Source organism: Staurois parvus, unplaced genomic scaffold (genome assembly GCF_062004578.1).
Source record: "Staurois parvus isolate SC_StPar_1 unplaced genomic scaffold, SC_StPar_1.0 ptg000116l, whole genome shotgun sequence".
In the NCBI taxonomy this organism is placed as follows: domain Eukaryota; kingdom Metazoa; phylum Chordata; class Amphibia; order Anura; family Ranidae; genus Staurois; species Staurois parvus.
The window spans coordinates 5,176,348-5,196,085 of record NW_028317912.1 but is presented as its reverse complement, the minus strand read 5'-3'; the positions used below and the strand labels follow the sequence as shown (position 1 = coordinate 5,196,085).

At 40.2% G+C, this 19,738-nt stretch overlaps 1 protein-coding gene across 1 annotated transcript in view; it reads left to right on the top strand.

The window, feature by feature from the left end:
* ALKAL2 (ALK and LTK ligand 2) overlaps positions 1–19,738 on the top strand; it is a 116,542-nt gene that overhangs the window by 45,963 nt on the left and 50,841 nt on the right. Inside the window, exons 4-5 of the mRNA XM_089671975.1 lie at positions 4,613–4,696; positions 19,504–19,577. Of these exons, the coding sequence (XP_089528101.1) occupies positions 4,613–4,696; positions 19,504–19,568 (149 nt within the window). The 3' untranslated portion in view covers positions 19,569–19,577. The remainder of the gene's footprint in view (positions 1–4,612; positions 4,697–19,503; positions 19,578–19,738) is intronic.

The window sequence follows — 19,738 nt, the reverse complement described above, 5'->3', positions numbered from 1 at the left end:
GCTGAATTATCACTTCTATGCTGACGACACTCAGATATACACTATAAGCACCTAGGCATGCAGACTGCTTCTACAAACATTTGTGAAAGAATGGGTTTCTCTCAGGAGCTCATTGAATACAAGCCTGGTATCGTGATAGGTTGCGACTTGTACAATAAGTCCATCCATGAAATTGCCTTGCTACTAAATATTCCACGGTCAGCTGTTAGTGGTATTGTAACAAAATGAAAGCAACTGGGAACAACAGCAACTCAGCCAAGAAGTGGTAAGCCATGTAAAATGACAGCAAGGCCAGCGCATGCTGAAGCGCACAGTGTGCAGAAGTCAAAAACTGTCTGCAGAGTCAATAGCTAAAGGCCTTCAGATTAGCACAACAATAGTGCATAGGGAGCTTCATGGAATGGGTTTCCATGGCCAAGCAGCTGCATCCAAGCCTTACATTACCAAGTGCAATGCACAGCGTCGGATGCAGTGGTGTACAGCATGCCGCCACTGGACTCTAGAGCAGTAGATTGGTGTTCTCTGGAGTGATAAATCTTGATTCTCTGTCTGGCAATCCAATGGATGTGTCTAGGTTTGGCAGTTGCGAGGAGAACAGTACTTGCCTGACTGCATTGTGCCAAGTGTTAATTTTGGTGGAGGGGGAATTATGGCGTGGGGTTGTTTTTCAGAGGTTGGAATTGGCCCCTTAGTTCCAGTGAAGGAAACTCTTAAGGCGTCAGCTTACCAAGACAGTTTGGGCAATTTCCTGCTCCCAACTTTGTGGGAACAGTTTGGGGATGGCCCCTTTCTGTTCCAACATACCAGTGCACAAAGCAAGGTCATAAAAGACATGGACGAGTTTGGGGTGGAGGAACTTGACTGGTCAGCAGAGTCCTGACCACAACCCAGTAGAACACCTTTCGAATGAATTAGAGCGGAGACTGTGAGCCAGGCCTTCTCGTCTGACATCAGTGCCTGACCTCACAAATGCACTTCTGAAAGAATGGTCAAACACTCCCATTCACACACTCCTAAACTTTGTGGATAGCCTTCCCAGAAGAGATGAAGCTGTTATAGCTGCAAAGGGTGGACAAACTCAATATTGAATCCTACGGACGAAGACTGGGATGCCATTAAAGTTCATGTATGTGTAAAGGCAGGCGCCCCAATACTTTTGGCAATACAATGTATATCCACACTACCCCGGATTCTACTTTGGCTGCTTCTGTCCTATCTAACTGTATTTGTGATATACAAACTTGGATGGTCCATAATTTCTTTCAATTAAACTGTGACAAGATTGAAGTCATGCTTATTGGCACCCCCCATCAATTGTGTAAGGCAAGTCCTGGTAGCCTGTCTATCAATGGCAATGTACTTGAACTTCAGTCTAAATTGAAAAATCCAGGGGTGATATTTGATACTAGCTTAACCTTTGATCTACATGTACAAAATGTTATCAGAACATCTTTTTTCCACTTGAGAAATGTTTATAAATGTAAGGTTATGCATTTGGGGGCTAAGAATATGCATGCATCATACATACTAGGGGGGAGTACAACTGGAGGAATCAGTGGTGGAGAAGGATCTGGGAGTTCTGGTAGATCACAAGCTTAATAATGGCATGGAATGCCAAGCTGCGGTTTCTAAAGCAAGCAAAATCCTCTCTTGTATTAAAAGAGGTATAGACTCCAGAGAGAGAGATATATTACCCCTGTACAAATCATTAGTAAGACCTCATCTGGAATATGCAGTTTAGTTTTGGGCACCAATTCACAAAAAGAACATTGGGGAACTTGAGAAAGTACAGAGAAGGGCATCCAAACTGATGAGGCATGGAGAAGATCAGCTATGAGGAAAGATTAGAGGAACTGAATTTATTCTCTCTTGAGAAGAGGAGATTAATGGAGGATATGATCAACATGTATAAATACATCAGTGGTTCATATAGTGAACTCGGTGTAGAGCTATTAACCCTGAGGTCATCACAGAGGACAAGGGGGCACTCTTTACGTCTGGAGGAAGAGAAATTTAATCTCCAATCACGGAAAGGTTGAAAATGTGGCATAGACTCCCTCAAGAGTTGGTTCTGGCCAGCTCAGTGGACTGCTTCAAAAAAGGCCTGGATTCTTTCTTAGATACACAGAATATAACTGGATACTAACATTTATAGGTAAAGAGAATCCAGGGAATATCTGATTACCTCTCGGGGGATCAGGAAGGAATTTTTTTCCCAGCAGGAGCAAATTGGATCATGCTTTGCCTTCCTCAGGATCAACTGTGGGTATAGGATTATAACTTTTTTTTGTTTTGTTTTGTTTTATGGTTGAACTGGATGGACTTTTGTATTTTTTTCAGCCAGACTAACTATGTAACTATGAGAAACATTGCTCGACTGTTTGCTATGCTATCATACATGTACTATGCGTGCTATGTAGCTGAAAAGCTGATCCATACATTTGTGTTCTCCTGACATGACTACTGCAATGCTCTACTCGCTGGTGTACCTAAATCCACTATTAATCGACTACAATATGTACAAAATTCTGGAGCCAGAATGCTCACGAGGTCTGGAACAAGTGACCATATTACCCCTATTCTGGAGTCTGTGCCCTGGCTACCTGTAGGTTTCGCATAGACTTTAGGATCCTTTTGCTCACCTGTAAGGCTCTTCATGGCTTGGCACCCCATTATCTCTCTGAACTTTTATCAACTTACTCCCCCCTCCCATAACCTCAGCTCCTCAAATTCTGGTCTTCTGTGTGTCCCCCCTGCTCAACTAAACTCGATAGGAGACAGAGCCTTCTCCTGCTAAGCTCCAAAACTCTGTAATTCACTTCCATGGAGCATCAGAGAGTAATTTTCTCTAAACTCATTCAAATCTAAACTGTTTTCTTTAGACAAAAGCACTTTGAGAAGCTACCTTAAAAGGCGCTATATAAAATAAAGTTTATTATTATATATTTTTAGGCAAAGTACAAAACAGATTTATTTTCCTTTTTTTACAGTCATCTGATACATCCCCGCGAGTAACAGCTGGAGCTCTCTGTTTATTCAAGCACCAGCATTCTTTTTACTAACTGCAGAACTATTGGACTCAGAAGGGGGTGTGTTGTACTTCTGCAGAGAGACTACTGCTTCCACACAGAGAGCACGGGTTCTTCTGTGCATCATGCTGGCAGAAGACCCGAGGACAGTCTTTTCTTCTCAGGCTTTGGCTAATTCCTAAAATCAAAAAATAACTGTAAGACTTTATACACCTTTTGTGTTAATGAACTGAAAGTTCAGTTGGGGAGTTTGCTATTTTGTCACTGATAGTATTGTTATGTTTAATTATTTTGGTGTTTTATGTAGCACTGGCCTATTTCACAGAACTTTACACAGTATAAAAAATCACTGATGTCATTGCTCACAGTGTAAAGTATTCCCACAATTATACACACCCATTATGGTAGCAGCTTTTAGGATTGTTGGAGTAGAGTGCTGTTAAAACCCCCCACAAAAATCAATATAGCCTGACACCTGGTGGGAAATAACCCCAGAATCACAAAGCCTTAGCTAACTGCTAGGCCACTGTACTGTCTATATATACATTTTTTTGGTTAGATATGTTAACATAAATCTTTATCAACAGTCTTTGGACTGTCTGGACTGCTTAAGGACCAACAGGATTTTTTCAGTGCTGAGTGTATGTGTGAAGGTGTAAGTCCCTCGTGCCAAAACTGTGGCCTGAGAAACACATGCTGCCAGTTGGCATATGATATATGGTCCTCTGACCTCAGCAGTGTGTAGTGGCAATATTGATAAGGGTGATTCCACTGATCTCTGTCAGCTGCATGTAACAAGTTACCAGATTCAGATTGTTTTCTGCTCCATATCCCTAGCCAAAAATGTAGCATGTCCACCCTCTCTGACTTTCATTTCTTTCAGGTCTGCAGTTTCTTACAGTCCTCTCAAACATGACATACTGTATATTGAAAATTATGGGCAACCCTTTGGTGATGTCAGGGGCCACATTTGAGACCCCCTTTAGATAATAAGTTGACATCTCCTGTTCTAAGTTTTTTTTTCACATGGTTGCTGTTACAAATGTATCTCCACTATCAACTGAAACTCTTACCTGAGAACAGACATAAGAATTCAAGTGGAGATTAGACATGTTCCCTGTCCCATGACAAAATGTAGTGCCTAATGCCTTATATTGTAGTGCCTTATGCCTCAGCTACCTGTGAGCAAATCAAGGCATCATCATGTGGGTAGGTATGTTTATTTATATGCAAATAGCAACTGAGAGCAAATTGCTATTTACATATCAGTGTCACAGGGCACTGAAAAATGCTACAGTAAATCTTTCTGCAGCAGGTATGTGCTCATAGCTGATAGTTATGCTGCCAGCCACCTGCTGACAACTGTACTTCAACCAGAGGACATATGGGTACCTCCTATGGGAAGGACGTGGTTAAGCTGTAGCCATGATACATTGTTTTGGCACTATAATATCTCATCTAGTCTGTCTTGCCCATGTCTTTGAGCTGCTATCTGTGCACATGAAGCCTCATACCCTTCTTTCATTCTCACAATTAATAAATACTCTTTCAGTACATTTTAATTGTATACTTTTTCGTTTCAGGTCGACTTTCCTTCACAAGTCCAAATTGCAATAAACATTTTCGGAGGCTTTACAACAGCACAAGAGATTGTACGATTCCAGCTCGTAAGTAAGAAATTGCTCTACTTGGTTCTGAGAAGTAAACAGTCATTTGTAAAGTTAATTTACATTAAGAGCTGCTAAAACTATAAACAGAGATAAGGAAAGACACAGCAATGCAAATTGCCCAATGAAGCCCTAATCACATGTGCCAATCCATGGGATAATATGAATTTAGTGGATGTAGTCCATTGATAGGATATGGCCAGATGTTTACAATAGTGATTGGAGCCTGTAGGAGCCACAGAATAATGAGAACTATGCAGAAAAATCTCTAGTTTTTAGTAAAGTAAAGTGCAAAAACAATGAATATCCAGATTTTCATTTGGTTTTAATAATTTTTACTAAGAACATAACATGACTCCGCTATACATGTTGGAAAGAAATAAAGTAGTTATTGAAAAGCATCACAGCAGGAAGCAAATTTCTAAGATAGGACACATAACAGAAAGAATGTAGTGTTAGTGTAGATGCAGATTGTTCACATGAGATCAGGGGGCCCCATCATGGCTCCTTCCCTTTTATTACCAGGTGATAACATTACATTCCATACATCAGAATAGAGTAGTATGTCCTCCTGTGCCTCCTCTAATTTGATGTTTGAGCCTCAAACAGTACCCACATAGTAGGATACTATCAAAGGCAGCCAGATGTGGGTGTACACATGCCATGACAAAAATGATACCTCTGTTGCGTTTGGCATGTAGTACTGCCACTGATTGCAACCCATTTAAGTGAATAGGGCAGCACTGCCACCACAAGTAGCTGCATGTAATTCACACAGTTGCGGTGTGGTGGTTAGCATTTACAGGGTTAAGACACAAGTCCATTTACACCTGCTGCTCTATAGAGCTGAATGGAGGATTCGATTGGGTGCGCCTGAAAAACTGACAGGTGGACCCAATCGGACCTCTCATGTGAAAGGGGTCTAAAATAAATAAAGCCAGCCACACAAGGTAAAGTATGATTGTACAATGTCATTTAGGTTTATCAACATCTATATAGTGTGACCGGACTGGATATAAAGGAAATGGATATTTTCTTCTCCATCCTGTTGATGGGCAATTGTAATTTCTTTCTTTAACTACTTCAAGTTCGAACACTTTTACCCCCTTCCTGTCCAGGCCAATTTTCAGCTTTCAGCGCTATCACACTTTGAATGACAATTGTGCGGTCATGCAATACTGTACCCATATGAACTTTTTAGCATTTTTTTGAGACAGATAAAACTTTATTTTGGTGGGATTTATTCACCACTGGGATTTTTATTTTTTTTTGCTATATATTATTATTACAGGTACTTATATAGCGTTGTCAATTTACGCAACGCTTTACATGTGTGTGTGTGAGTTTATATCTATATATATATATATATATATATATATATATATACACATATAGTACATTCACATCAGTCCCTAACCCTCAAGGGGCGTACAATCTAAGGTATATAAATGAAAAAGTCCAAACAGTTTGAACAAAAAAGGGTTTTTCTTATAAAATTTTGCAAATAAATAATCTTTCTTCATAAATCTTGGCCAAAATGTATTCAGTTATCTTTTCAGTACAAAAATATAGCCCAAATTAGTTTATAACCAAAAATTATTTTTCAAAACTTTTTTTTACATTTTTATTTTATTTTTTATATTATTATTTATGGGGTTTTTTTTTTTTTGTTTTTTTTTAACATACTGTCACTCTAGCAGTACAGTGTCACCATAGTGACACTATACTACTTGTGGGGGTTGATGAAGATTTTTTTTTTCTTTTTTTTACATTGATTGCTTTTACACCCATAAAGGTTGTAAAAGCAATAATTTCTCCTTCTCTCTTCTCTCTTGCAGCCATTGAGAAATACTGTGAGAGCTGTGATTGGTCACAGCTTGTCACATGGTACAAGGCTGTTGTGAATAGCCTTGTACCATGTGACCTCTGTGATCATTCACAGATTTCACAAGTAGCAAGCAATGATGTCAGCAAGTGACATCTTGCTTACCACTATTCATGTGATCATTGATTGGCCCATCAGTGATCACATGATCGGGGACTCACACAGAGGTCCCGTACAGCGATCGGTGTTCCGCTGTGTCCAGAGGACACAGCGGGCACCGTATCACGGTGCTGCGTGCTCCCAGGGAGCGCGCACAAGCACGGAAGCGGGAGAATGTTTATAAACTGCCACCCACCCCTGCACTGCCACCGTCCGGCCATTTATGCACATGGGTCGGACGGGAAGTGGTTAAAGTGGTAGTAAAATCTAAAAAAAAAAATCCTTTTAACCTTTAAGTCAAGGGCATAATGTGCTAGTGTGTATGCCTTGGTATCTACGGTAGCTCTGGTATGCCTTGCGCTCGCCATACAATTTACAATGGGACTGTGTATTCTTTGTACAGTCTCTTTCAGATTTACTCCTACTATGTAATGAGGACCTGCCTAAACTCTCCAGTTACTTTGTGTGTAGGTCCTTGCACTGCATACAGTATTTGTCAGTAGATCTAAAGGAGATTTAGTCTGTGTGGTGAGTCTACAACTGATATTTTGGTTAAACCCCAACTCCAGTAAAATGTAAAATGATCCCTTACAGTGGCACTCTTCCCACACTATAAGGATCAACTGCTACTTTGTCAAGGGAGAGGAGAAACCGTTTTACTTATCAGATCCTTTGTTCCCCCAGCAGATGATGGTTCCCCACACTCTATCATTGGACTGTCCCACAGCGTCACCACTTTCAATGCAGGGCTTTGGACCCTGCATTGGTTTTGATGATATCAAGGACCTAGACTGCTGGAGTGTGGGGTAGCAGAAGAAGCTGGTCTAGCTGCAGGGAGGAGCAGAGGACTGGGAAAGTAAGTAATCTTTTTTTTACCCCTAGACAGAAATGAGCAATTAGAGCTTTCAGTGCAGGGACAACCCCACTGCAAGGTATACTTTTTTAGCTGCACAGAGTTGGCATTTAATTAACTCCCACTAATACTGCATTATTTTTTATATTTGAAATCTCAATAACATGTAGTGCTCACCCCCAAAAGGGCCTGCTGTTTTGCCCCAGATTCTGTTCCCAGGCTAGTGTAGTAGCAGCACACAGCAACATTTACTCTTCTTGCTCAATAATCAGTCAAGGGATGTCTTTTTATATATTTATTGCTGAATAAATTTGGATGGGGATCGGGGGAGCTCTGGGATACTCCAGTAACATAATGTAGTAACAAAGAGACACTTACGTTCTCAAGCTTCTTAATATAATCTCTTCAGCAGTCACTAAGGGACTGAACAACACTGAGACTCCAAAGGGAATGTCCCAATTTAAGAAAACTCTGGTGCTGATTCACAAGGGATAATAGCAGCCACTAGGATCCTACATACCGGTCTATACTCATAAATGTCTCTGGATACTTAGGTGCCTCCATCCAATATCAGCCAGACATTTCTCCTGTGAACTCTCCAGACAAGATCCTCAGTGAAATCCCTTAATCAGTTCCAGCAAAGTTCAGTAGAATAGGCCCCCCAGCTTTAACACAGCTGGGACCTCCAGGAGGACATGTAGATATACAGCTGGACTGCCCAGAAGGACACAGTCTTTCAGGCTGGGACCTTCTCCTCCTGGACAAGAACCCCAACGTCCAGGCCTCAGACATTTTATGCACACCCCCCTGCTAGAGGTTGGCTGGGAAATATTGAGGTGGCAAATCTGACTGTCCCAGCACACTACATTCCAGAATCCTCCAGAAGGCAGAGGGAAATTGTCAAACCTGCAACCAGTGAAACCCAGAACAACCCAAAGTAATCACAAGCTGCTCCACTGATTACAGAGGAGTCAAAAAGCACTAAATTTACCTAAATTATTTAGCAGTCTATCTAGGAGGCTGCTACAAACATGATTTGAAAGGTACCCCAACGTGTTTTAACTTTATATCAATGAATACATTGCATACTGCAAAATTTCCAATGTTCAACTAAGCACTGCGATTTGGAAAAATACTTGACATAATTTAGTGATATTTACCTCTAGACTCAGTTAAAAGCATACTACAGATTGCTTTATCGATACTCATTAGAAGACCCTCATAAGATTTCATTTAAATAGAACATCTACAGTAGTTGTTAAATAAGCAAAGTCTGGTGATAGGATGGTGTTTACGTACCATGTATACAACACAGTCATGGCTCTTCTGCACGGAGTTGTACTTTGGGCTATTAATAAAACACAGATTGTGCCGCCTGTATCAATTTTCTTTCTGTTTATGAGAGTGAGATTATTTTGGCACATTAAGGGGCAACTTTACATTAAACATTACTGTGTTTATTTAATGAAGGAAGCTTCAACTTCCAAGCATTTAGGTCTTACTGTCTGTAAGTTTCTCATTAGGAAACAATCAGTGTACAGCAAAAGTTTACTTATATAACACAGTTGATATGCTTTTTTTCTGGTATCACACATTTTTAACTAAGATTACCTATGGGATCTATCCTTAGTGGTCTTAATTGGAATTTGTAGGGAAAATTGGATTCCTCTATCCCCATCTCAAATAGCATCTTTTTTAAAACAGCTTATACATATGTCTTTACAGCACTCAGTAACTGAAAGTTTATCATTGGAATACAGAGATTTTCTCAAAGAACCTTAGTATCTAACCCCTTCATGCCAACCATACGCAAATTAGCAGCCCCAATGGACTGGGCTTTTTTCCGTGGGGCCGCTAATTTTTGGATCAGTTTTTGAGGCAGGAGCACACCACATGGCATGCTTCCAGCACAGAGACTGGGGTCTCACTGAAATCCCTGGGTGCCATTCTAATGATCGGGACCCAGAACTCCCGATTTCGAGTCACCTGGTTGCTATCATAGCCTCTGATTGGCTATCACAGTGATCAGTCATCACTGTGAAGCCCACCCCCATATTTTCTCTCTGAATGGAGGAAAAAAATACACTGTATCTCTCTCTGTTCTTTCAGAGAGAAAAAAACAAGTGTGTGTAAAATAAATAAATACATAAATAAAAATAATAATAAAAAAATAAAATAATAAAAAAATACCTAGCTCAAGGTTTGATCTAGATAAGTGCCAGGGTTAGTGTTTGGTTTAAGGTCAAGGGTTAGGCTTATTTTTTATGTTTAAATTAGTATCAGTGTCCATTATTGGCAGGATTAAAAAAAGCAAAATGCGCACTATTGTTTCTGGGCCGCACTACAGGTATAAACAACAACTAACATACACATATGTGGTATCGCTGCGATTGCCAGGAGCAGGAGAAATTATTTTGGGTTGTTTTTTGGTGGTAGGTTATGGTAGTAGCAAGAAATATACAGCTAAATTTATAGAAATTTTTTTTTTACTTTCTTGGGCCAGGTTTCCTTTGATAATAATAATTCAAATAAAAACAGGAGATATCCATTACCATGTACCACCAAATGAAAGCCCAATTTGTCCTGAAAAAAAGAAGGTATAATCCACCTGGATGCTCAAAGTAGTTGTGATGATATGCACAGTTTTGCTAACACATGTCAAAGTTGCAAAATTGTGCTTAGGCATTAACATTTGTTTTACTTTTAGGCATGAAGGGGTAATGGCAATTCTTGTGTAGTACCGTCCTAGGAAAGTTAGGGGGAGCTAGTTAATTATTTTTTTAGAAGGAGGCTGAATACAGTCTGGGGAAATAGTCAGAGGAGTCAAATTTTGGTCAGGGCTGAAAGGCTCTGCAGATCAGCTCTCTGATACCTCCCCCTGATCTAGAGATTTGGAGAAGTATCTAGAACTCAGTGGGTGGGGGGGAGGAGTGGCTGATCTGTATGCTTAAGGGATCTCAACCAATCCCCAAGCAGACGGCTTGGCAGGGGGTTGGGACAGCCTTCAAGCATAGCTGAGCCTGCTCCGCAGCAGGAGAGTTCAGGTGGAAGATGTGAGGGCAGGAGCTGGAGAGTGGAGACTGGGAGGAGACCCAGGGAAGGGCCTTTGCTGAAAGGAGGAAAGCTGAACCTCACTGGCCCCCTGAGAGAGGACCATCTGCGGAGCTAAGGAAGGAGCTAGTCCAGCAGAAGGCCTGAAAGCACCTACCGACTTGCAGCTTACAGAGCAGGGACAGTGAGTACTTCCACACCCCCTGGACGTGAATAGGGGAGATGGAATTTGGGTGGGAAACCTGACTAGCCCCAGCTGGACTGTGCTTTATAAAGAGTCAGACTCTATATCCCCTTGTCCATGGATTTCTACACCAGGAGAGGCTGGCTAGCTCTCCAAGAAGAGAAGAGAACCCTTCTGAGCAAAAACAAATAAACAAGTCCAAGGACTGTTTATTGTCTCCAGAATGCAAGTCTGTGAAAAATGCATGTTGCCTGACTGTGCAGGACTATAGGGGGGACCCAAATCTTCAGCAATTCCTTAGGGGGTAGTGCTACACTTGTGATAGAAGATTTCACCACCAGATGGTACAGTAGCAATTGTACATTTTTTATGAAGCTTGGGAGCTGTTGGAAGGGAATATTTTTCTATATTACTAGACAAATTGGTCAGAAACAAACAGAAAATTTCACTTTTCCACAGATTTTATTTGAAACAGTATTGCACAGAAAAATTGTAAAACAAATTATTAAAATTGTAAGTAGGTAGAGGCTTTCAATTTGGCAAGCTGATACCAGAGTAGGCCTTGTGTCCATATCTGCATATGTGGGCTTGTCATCATTTTATTTATCTTTCAAGAGACCCTGTCCCAGCAGTCAGGATTTGAACAGTTACCACTGGGGTCCGGAAAACAGACACAGAAGACACTAGCAAATCATTTTTACAACTTAGATTCAGTGGATCTGGTCCTAAAAATGGTTCTGACTGTGATTTTGGGGAGCACAGTGATATGTACAGTGAGGAACAGAAGTATTTGAACACCCTGCGATTTCTCCCACTTAGAAATCATGGAGGGGTCTGAAATTCACATTGTAGATACATTCCCACTCTGAAAGACAGAATTAAAAAAAAAAATTCAGGAAATCACATTGTATGATTTTTAAAGAATTTATTTGTCTTGCACTGTTGAACATAAGTATTTGAACAACTGAGAAAATCAGTGTTAATATTTGGTACAGAAGCCTTTGTTTGCAATTATAGAGGTCAAATATTTCCTGTAGTTCTTGACGAGGTTTGCACACACTGCAACAGGGATTTTGGCCCACTCCTCCACACAGATCTCCTCTAGATCTGTCAGGTTTCGGGGCTGTCGCTGAGCAACACGGAGTTTCAGCTCCCTCCAAAAATGTTCTATTGGATTTAGGTCTGGAGACTGGCTAGGCCACTCCAAAACCTTGATATGCTTCTTACGGAGCCACTCCTTGGTTATCCTGGCTGTGTGCTTCGGGTCGTTGTCGTGTTGGAAGACCCAGCCATGACCCATCTTCAATGCTCTGACTGAGGGAAGGAGGTTGTTGCTCAAAATCTCACCATAAATGGCCCCATTCACCCTCTCCTTAATACAGTGCAGTCGCCCTGTCCCCTTCGCAGAAAAGCACCCCCAAAGCATGATGTTACCACCCCAATGCTTCACAGTAGGGATGGTGTTCTTGGGATGCAACTCCTTCTCTTTCCTCCAAACACAACGAGTGAAGTTTAGACCAAAAAGTTCTACTTTGGTCTCATCTGACCACTTGACTTTCTCTCATGCCTCCTCTGGATCATCCAGATGGTCATTGGCAAACTTCAGATGGGCCTGGACATGTGATGACTTGAGCAGGGGAACCTTCCGTGCAATGCATGATTTTAAACCATGGCGGCGTAGTGTTCTACCGAGAGTGACCTTTGAAACTGTGGTCCCAGCTCTCTTCATGTCATTGACCAGCTCCTCCCTTGTAGTTCTGGGCTGATTCCTCTCCTTTCTTATCATCAGTGATACCCCACGAGGTGAGATCTTGCATGGAGCCCCAGTCCGAGGGAGACTGACAGTCGTCTTTAGCCTCTTCCATTTTCTAACAATTGCTCCAACAGTTGATCTATTTTCACCAAGCTGCTTGGCAATTGCCCCGTAGCCCTTTCCAGCCTTGTGGAGGTCCACAATTTTGTCTCTGGTGTCTTTTGACAGCTCTTTGGTCTTGCCCATGGTAGTAGTTGGCGTCTGACTGACTGTGGGGTGGACAGGTGTCTTTAAGGAGCTCAGACAGGTGCTACTAAGTTAGATTAATGAGTGGAGTAGAGGTGGACTTTTTAAAGGCACAGTAACAGGTCTTTGAGAGCCAGAATTCTTGCTGTTTCTTAGGTGTTCAAATACTTATGTTCAGTAGTGCAAGACATATAAATTGTTTAAAAATCATACAATGTTATTTCCTGAATTTTTTTTTTAAATTCTGTCTCTCAGAGTGGGAATGCACCTACAATGTGAATTTCAGACCCCTCCATGATTTTTAAGTGGGAGAACTTGCAAAATCGCAGGGTGTTCAAATACTTCTGTTCCTCACTGTATATGTGTATACAAGTGTGGAAATGAACGTCAAAGCTTTTTGCTAAACAAACTAAAAAAAAACCTGCTGGGAAGCACACCCTAAAGTATTAAAAATAATGAGGATTCAAGGGCCCATTGATTATAAATACACTGGTGTCATTACACATTTATTTATGGTAGTGGGTGACAGTATATACTATGTTTGCTAAGGATTCACAGCATTTTAAAGTGGTCTCAACAGACTAACATTTTTCAAATTCCATTATATAGTAGTACTGGGGGGGTTTTATGCCCGGTATGGTTAGTGTGGCTTGCAGGGGACTCTTCATTATCTTGGGGCTTATTTGAAAGCTAGTTATGATGCTAGAGCATACACAATCCCTGCTGGTGGTGTCACTGAACTCGAGATCTGAATTTTAGGTTTATTTTACACGGTATGCTGTTAGACACCGTTTCAAAGAGAGCAGCTGCAACTACATTTGCATAAAATATTTATTCATATGCAGCGCACAGACCCTTGACGGGTCCCGTAGTTTGTCCCAGGATCTTTTCCCAAGTGGGTGCAAGCAGCCAGGCACACAGTAGCACACTGAGTCTCCTAACCCAATGACAAGGCAGGCAATGTCTTTTTAGGATTTATTGCTTTGAGAACATGGATGGGGTTAAGGATGGGCTGTGGAATACTACAATTTAAAGTGCACAAAGTAGTAGAGGACAAGATCTGCCTTTTCTCTACTTTTTAGGATAGCTCTCCTCTTGCTTAATAGAAGAACTGCAACTCAGGGACTTCAGACACAAGCACAGTCCCAAATCAGCTACTCTGAATAAGGTGCTCAAAGGTTTAAATCAGCAACAGTCACACAGTCACTAGGATTTCTTTCTCTCATGCTTTTTCTCACTATGTCCCTGTGTACTTGGATGCCCCCTTCCAAAAACAAACAGACATTGTACCATGAGCCATCATGGTAGATTCTCAGTTGACTCCCCTTGAATTAATCTCAGCTCCTTTCCAAAAGCAGCCCCCCCCCCCCCCGAGCTGGGATCTCTTTGAACTCCTGTTTCAGAAAAAAGGCCCCCCGGCTGTTCTCTGTGGACTCCTGAAGACTTCAGCTAACTTGCCTAGAAGGGCAAGCAGTCCTTCCAGGATGGGATCTCCTCTTGCTGGACAAGAACCCTGCTGTTCTAAGTCTCAGACTTTGTGTGAACTTCTCAGCCACCTACTCAGCATTTGCTCTCCAAGGATTGGCTGAGACTACATGTTCAGACCCAAGGGTTTGCCTCTTCCAGCCCACTATATTATAGAACGTACTAGAAGACAGGGAAAAGCAGTTGAGCCTGCAGCCAGCAAGACCTAGAACAGCTAAAAGCAATCACACTCATCTCCACTGATTACAGGGGATTTACCTAAATCTCTCTAGCAACCAAAGTAGGAGGGTGCTACACTGAAAATGTTATATTTATGCATGCATACTTAGAAAAATGTATGTTTGCTCCAGTGTCCAGAGTCTGACTCTTTAACTTGTGTCAAGGATGTCAGAGGTCACCTAAATTCTGCATTCTGCTTATTTTTTTGTATACATCAGCCTGCACAGTTAAAATAAATCAGGACTGATTGCATAAAATTGGGTACGAATGGGAACATGTTTCCTCACAGAGGTGTGTCTGTATTTGAGAAAAAGCCAGTACTATATCCTAGAGCTAGCAGTCTGGATGTTTTTGATTGAATCCCCTGTATGCATTTATATATGTTTATATATATATATATATATATATATATATATAGCTTTTATTATGTTTATACAGAATCATTTATGCTCAAGAGGGAATGTATACATTTTTAGATTATTGTGAGCAGGCAGAAAATACTCATCACAAGCAGCAAAAATAGGGTAGGATACCAAATGAGAGTTCCTTAGATCAATAAAAGCATTAGTGGTCAAAATGATCTTAGATCTTCCATTGCTCTTGGTCTGGCCACATGTGACCAGGTTTAGGTGGTTTTCTAGTTTTTGAAACACAACATATACATTCACTGGCCACTTTATTAGGTACACCTTGCTATTGACAAGAAAATATCCCCCACACCATTACACCATCACTACCGGCCTGAACCATTGATACAAGGCAGGATGGATCCATGCTTTCATGTTGTTTATGACAAATTCAGATGCTATTGTTGCCTTTCTATCATTTCAAAGCAGTCTGCCCATTCTCCTCTAACCTCTGACATCAACAAGGCATTTTCATCCATACTGCTGCCACTCACTGGATATTTTCTCTTTTTCAGACCATTCTCTGTAAATCCTAGAGATGGTTTTGTGTGAAAATTCCAGTAGATCAGCCTGTCTGGCACCAACAATCATGCCATGTTCAAAGTCACTTAAATCCCCTTTCTTACCAATTCTGATGCTCTTCAGCAAGTCGTCTTCACAATGTCTATATGCTTAAATGCATTGAGTTGCTGCCATGTGATTGGCTGTTTAGCAATTTGTGTTACCAAGCAATTGAACAGGTGTACCTAATAAAGTGGCCAGTGAGTGTATATAAGCTCATATATGAACTATTATTCTTTCCTCTTGGGAGAATGACAGTTCAAGCACCTTCTGTTTAATAATTGATGTGGTGGTGTCACCATGCAGTTAGGACAAGTGGCTGAGGTTTAGTGGGAGGCTGTGGCTTCATAGAAACAGGACTTTGACCTTAGGGCTGATTTGAAAGCTTATTAACACTAGAGAGACCTGAATTTAAAGCTGCAAGAGAAGAGTGCTTACATGTTAATATATTGAGACATCTATCACAAGCTCACTCACCCTGATTAAAGTATTGTATCATAGATATATAAAGCAATGCATACCCTCAAGCACTTGACTAAACTTGATACAACAAGGTCTGTTAGACAGATTAATAAAATGTTCTTTGATGTGATTAGTACTTGTAATTATTTTTGAAGCATAATTATCCTTGGCTTAGCTGTAGTTTCATCTATATGCCTATCGTTCTAGTTGTAGTTAAAGTTATTTCTGGCTAAGAAAATGTAGCTTACCTTTCTATCTTGATAGAGAAGATGGAAGACAACATAAGAACAAAGTAACTTGTTCATTGATTTGCAATGAATTATATTATTATTATAGCTACTAGCCAAGAAACGTGTTCTGGCCATTACTGTTTCCTTTCAACTTTTCCACAGTTCCTGGGAAAAAAAACAGATTCATGAATATCATTAAGTCATTCTTATTATTTGGTTAAGCCACTGTAAATAGAATCACTGAGGTCCACTGGTACAATAACAATTTTTTTTATGTACAGAAAAAGTATAATGCATTTGTTAATAATCCTATCATTTAGGGCTGTCATTTTCTATTTTAAGCTTGTCAATTAAGTATTAAAAATTGGAAGTCTTACAATGTCACTTTGCACAGCAGTAAACAAAAATCTTTGCTTCCGTGTTTTTGAAATGAAAAAGAGTATAGGATTATTTTTGCATTAATTCTTTACGACCTACAGAACTAACAAATTAATATTTTATATCTATTTGACTATTATTTTTTTATTATCTTTTTACTAAAATACTTCATATAAAGTATTGCATATAAATAGTTCATATTTACTGTCTGCAGCAAGCATAGTATAATTTGATCCCCTAGTGGCTTGCTCTTTTAAGAATTAATATAGTTGAGTGATCAGAGGAAAATATAGCCTCTCCCTGATTTTAGTCCATTGTCCATTCAGCTTTTTTTGGGGTGTCTAAGAGTGAGCCCAGAATTGTTTTTAAAACATGGTGTAATGAAAGCTTATCATGTTGAAGTTGATATAAAATATCAGTTTATAATATTGTAAACATTACAAAAATTGATAAAGAATTTATCAGAACCATTATCATTTACTTTTTTTCTTGACATCAGATCTAAAGCGAAGCCTGAAATAGGAAACATTGGTGCTATCTGCCTGACTAGGCAGTTTGGCAGAGGCATGTGATTCCAAGATTAACTGAACAGAATTGACAATCCTTTTGCATTTAAAATTAATTAGCACTGTATATTTAAGTGTTATGTTGTTTGTGTTATGCTGTTTTTCAGGAGTTCCACTTTTATTGCCAGTTCACTACTTTAGACGTATGAAGAAAGATGCAGTATACAGTTGCAAGAAAAAGTATGTGAACCCCTTGGGATTATGTGGAGTTTTCCATGAATTGGGCATAAAATGTGCTCTGAACGTCATCTAAGTCACAACAATAGAAGAACACAGTCTGCTGAACATAATACTACACAAACATTAGATGTTGCCATGGTTTAATTGCACATAACATGTAAACATTCACAGTGTAGGGAGGAAAAAGTATGTGAGGCCCTAGCTTAATGACCTCTCCCAGAGCTAATTGGAGCCAGGAGTGAGCCAACCTTGACTCCAATCAGTGTGATGATATTGGATGTGTTGCTGACAGCTGTCTTGCCCTTAAAAAACACACACCTGTTTTGGGTTTACTGGTTTCAAGAAGCACTGTCTGATGTGAACCATGCCTCGCAGAAATGAGCTCTCAGAAGACCTACGATCAAGAATTGTTGACTTGCATGAAGCTGGAAAGGGTTACAAAAGTATCTCCAAAAGCCTTGATGTTCATGTGTCCACGGTAAGACAGACTGTCTACAAATGGAGAAAGTTTAGCACTGTTGCTACTCTCCCTAGGCCTGGTCGTCCTGTAAAAATGACTGCAAGAGCAAAGCGCAGAATGCTGCATGAGGTAATGAAGAATCCCAGAGTATCAGCTAAAGACCTACAGAAATCTCTGGCACATGCTAACATTTTTGGTGACACATCTACAATAAGGAAAACATTAAACAAGAATGGAGTACATGGGAGGACACCACGGAGGAAGCCATTGCTGTTCAAAAAGAATATTGCAGCATGTTTGAAGTTTGCAAAAGAGCACCTGGATGTTCCACGGCACTACTGGCAAAATATACTGTGGACAGATGAAACCAAGATTGAGTTGTTTGGGAAGAACACACAACACTATGTGTGGAGAAAAAAAGGCACAGCACACCAACATCAAAACCTCAACCCCACTGTAAAACATGGCGGAGGGAGCATCATGGTTTGGGGCTGCTTTGCTGCCTCAGGGCCTGGACGGATTGTTGTCATTGATGGAAAAATGAATTCCAGAGTTTATCAAGACATTTTGCAGGAAAACGTACGACCATCTGTCCGCCAACTGAAGCTCCGCAGAGGATGGGTGATGCAACAGGACAATGACCCAAAGCATACAAGTAATTCAACAAAACAATGGCTGCAACAGCACAGAATACGCCTTCTGGAGTGGCCCAGTCAGAGTCCTGACCTCAACCCAATTGAAATGCTGTGGCATGACCTTAAGAGAGCGATTCACACCAGACATCCCAAGAATATTGCTACACTGAAACAGTTTTGTGAAGAGGATTGGTCCAAAATTGCTTCAGATCGTTGTGCAGGTCTGATCTGCAACTACAGGAAACGTTTGGTTGAGGTTATTGCTGCCAAAGGAGGGTCAACCAGTTATTAAGTCCAAAGGTTCACATACTTTTTCCTCCCTGCACTGTGAATGTTTACATGCTATGTGCAATTAAACCATGGCAACATCTAATGTTTGTGTAGTATTATGTTCAGCAGACTGTGTTCTTCTATTGTTGTGACTTAGTTGACGTTCAGAGCACATTTTATGCCCAATTCATGCAAAACTCCACGTAATCCCAAGGGGTTCACATACTTTTTCTTGCAGCTGTATATTGTATCTATCTTTAAACCCAACATCATAGAAATTTAGGAAATATGTGCTTTAATGCTTCAAGTATTTAGTATTTATTTTTTTTATTTCGTTAATAAACAGTTTTACATATAATAAGATATAATTTACAGTAGAACTATAGGCAAAACATTTTTTTGATGGCATAAGGGAGGGTTATGACCACTGCCAGCTTATTTTATGCCATCTGTGTCTCAATAGGGATATTTACCTTCATTTTCTGTCCCATAGCCAAAACAGTGAGTAAATATCTCTGCCAATTAAAGGAATTTCATGAGGAACCCCATGTCACCAGAACTAGTGTCCCCATTGGAAAAGCCCCCCCCCATTAATTTTCTGGGGAAAATCCCAAATTTGGGGATTTCTTTTACTTTCACTTTCAATGATAATGGTAATCAGGACAAATAGACAGAGTGAGTCTCCTTAACAGGGGGTACAGACTGCAAAAAAAACATAATAAATGTCATAATCCATTTCTACTCTGTCCAAAACTAAAACAAGTTTTGACTTTAGTTATGCTTTAATAAACACTCCAAAAATGACAAGGTAATGGTGATAATGGGTTATCTTTAAGTTTCTGTAAATTAAGTTGAATTTAGAGATCTCTTCTTTCTATGACAGATTATAAAAGATGTGCAAGACTCCTTACCAGATTGGCAGTCAGTCCAATGTGTATGGATGGATAACACAAAATAGTAAGTGTATCTTCTGTATATTTTTTTACTACAAATATTATTATGAATAAAATTGTTTGTAGCTTTATTTGTGAGTAATTGTAGTAATGGATTTTTTGAGTATCCAAGCTCTCTGTGATTGGGAGATATCTGGTCTCTGATACACCAATTTCCTCTCCCAC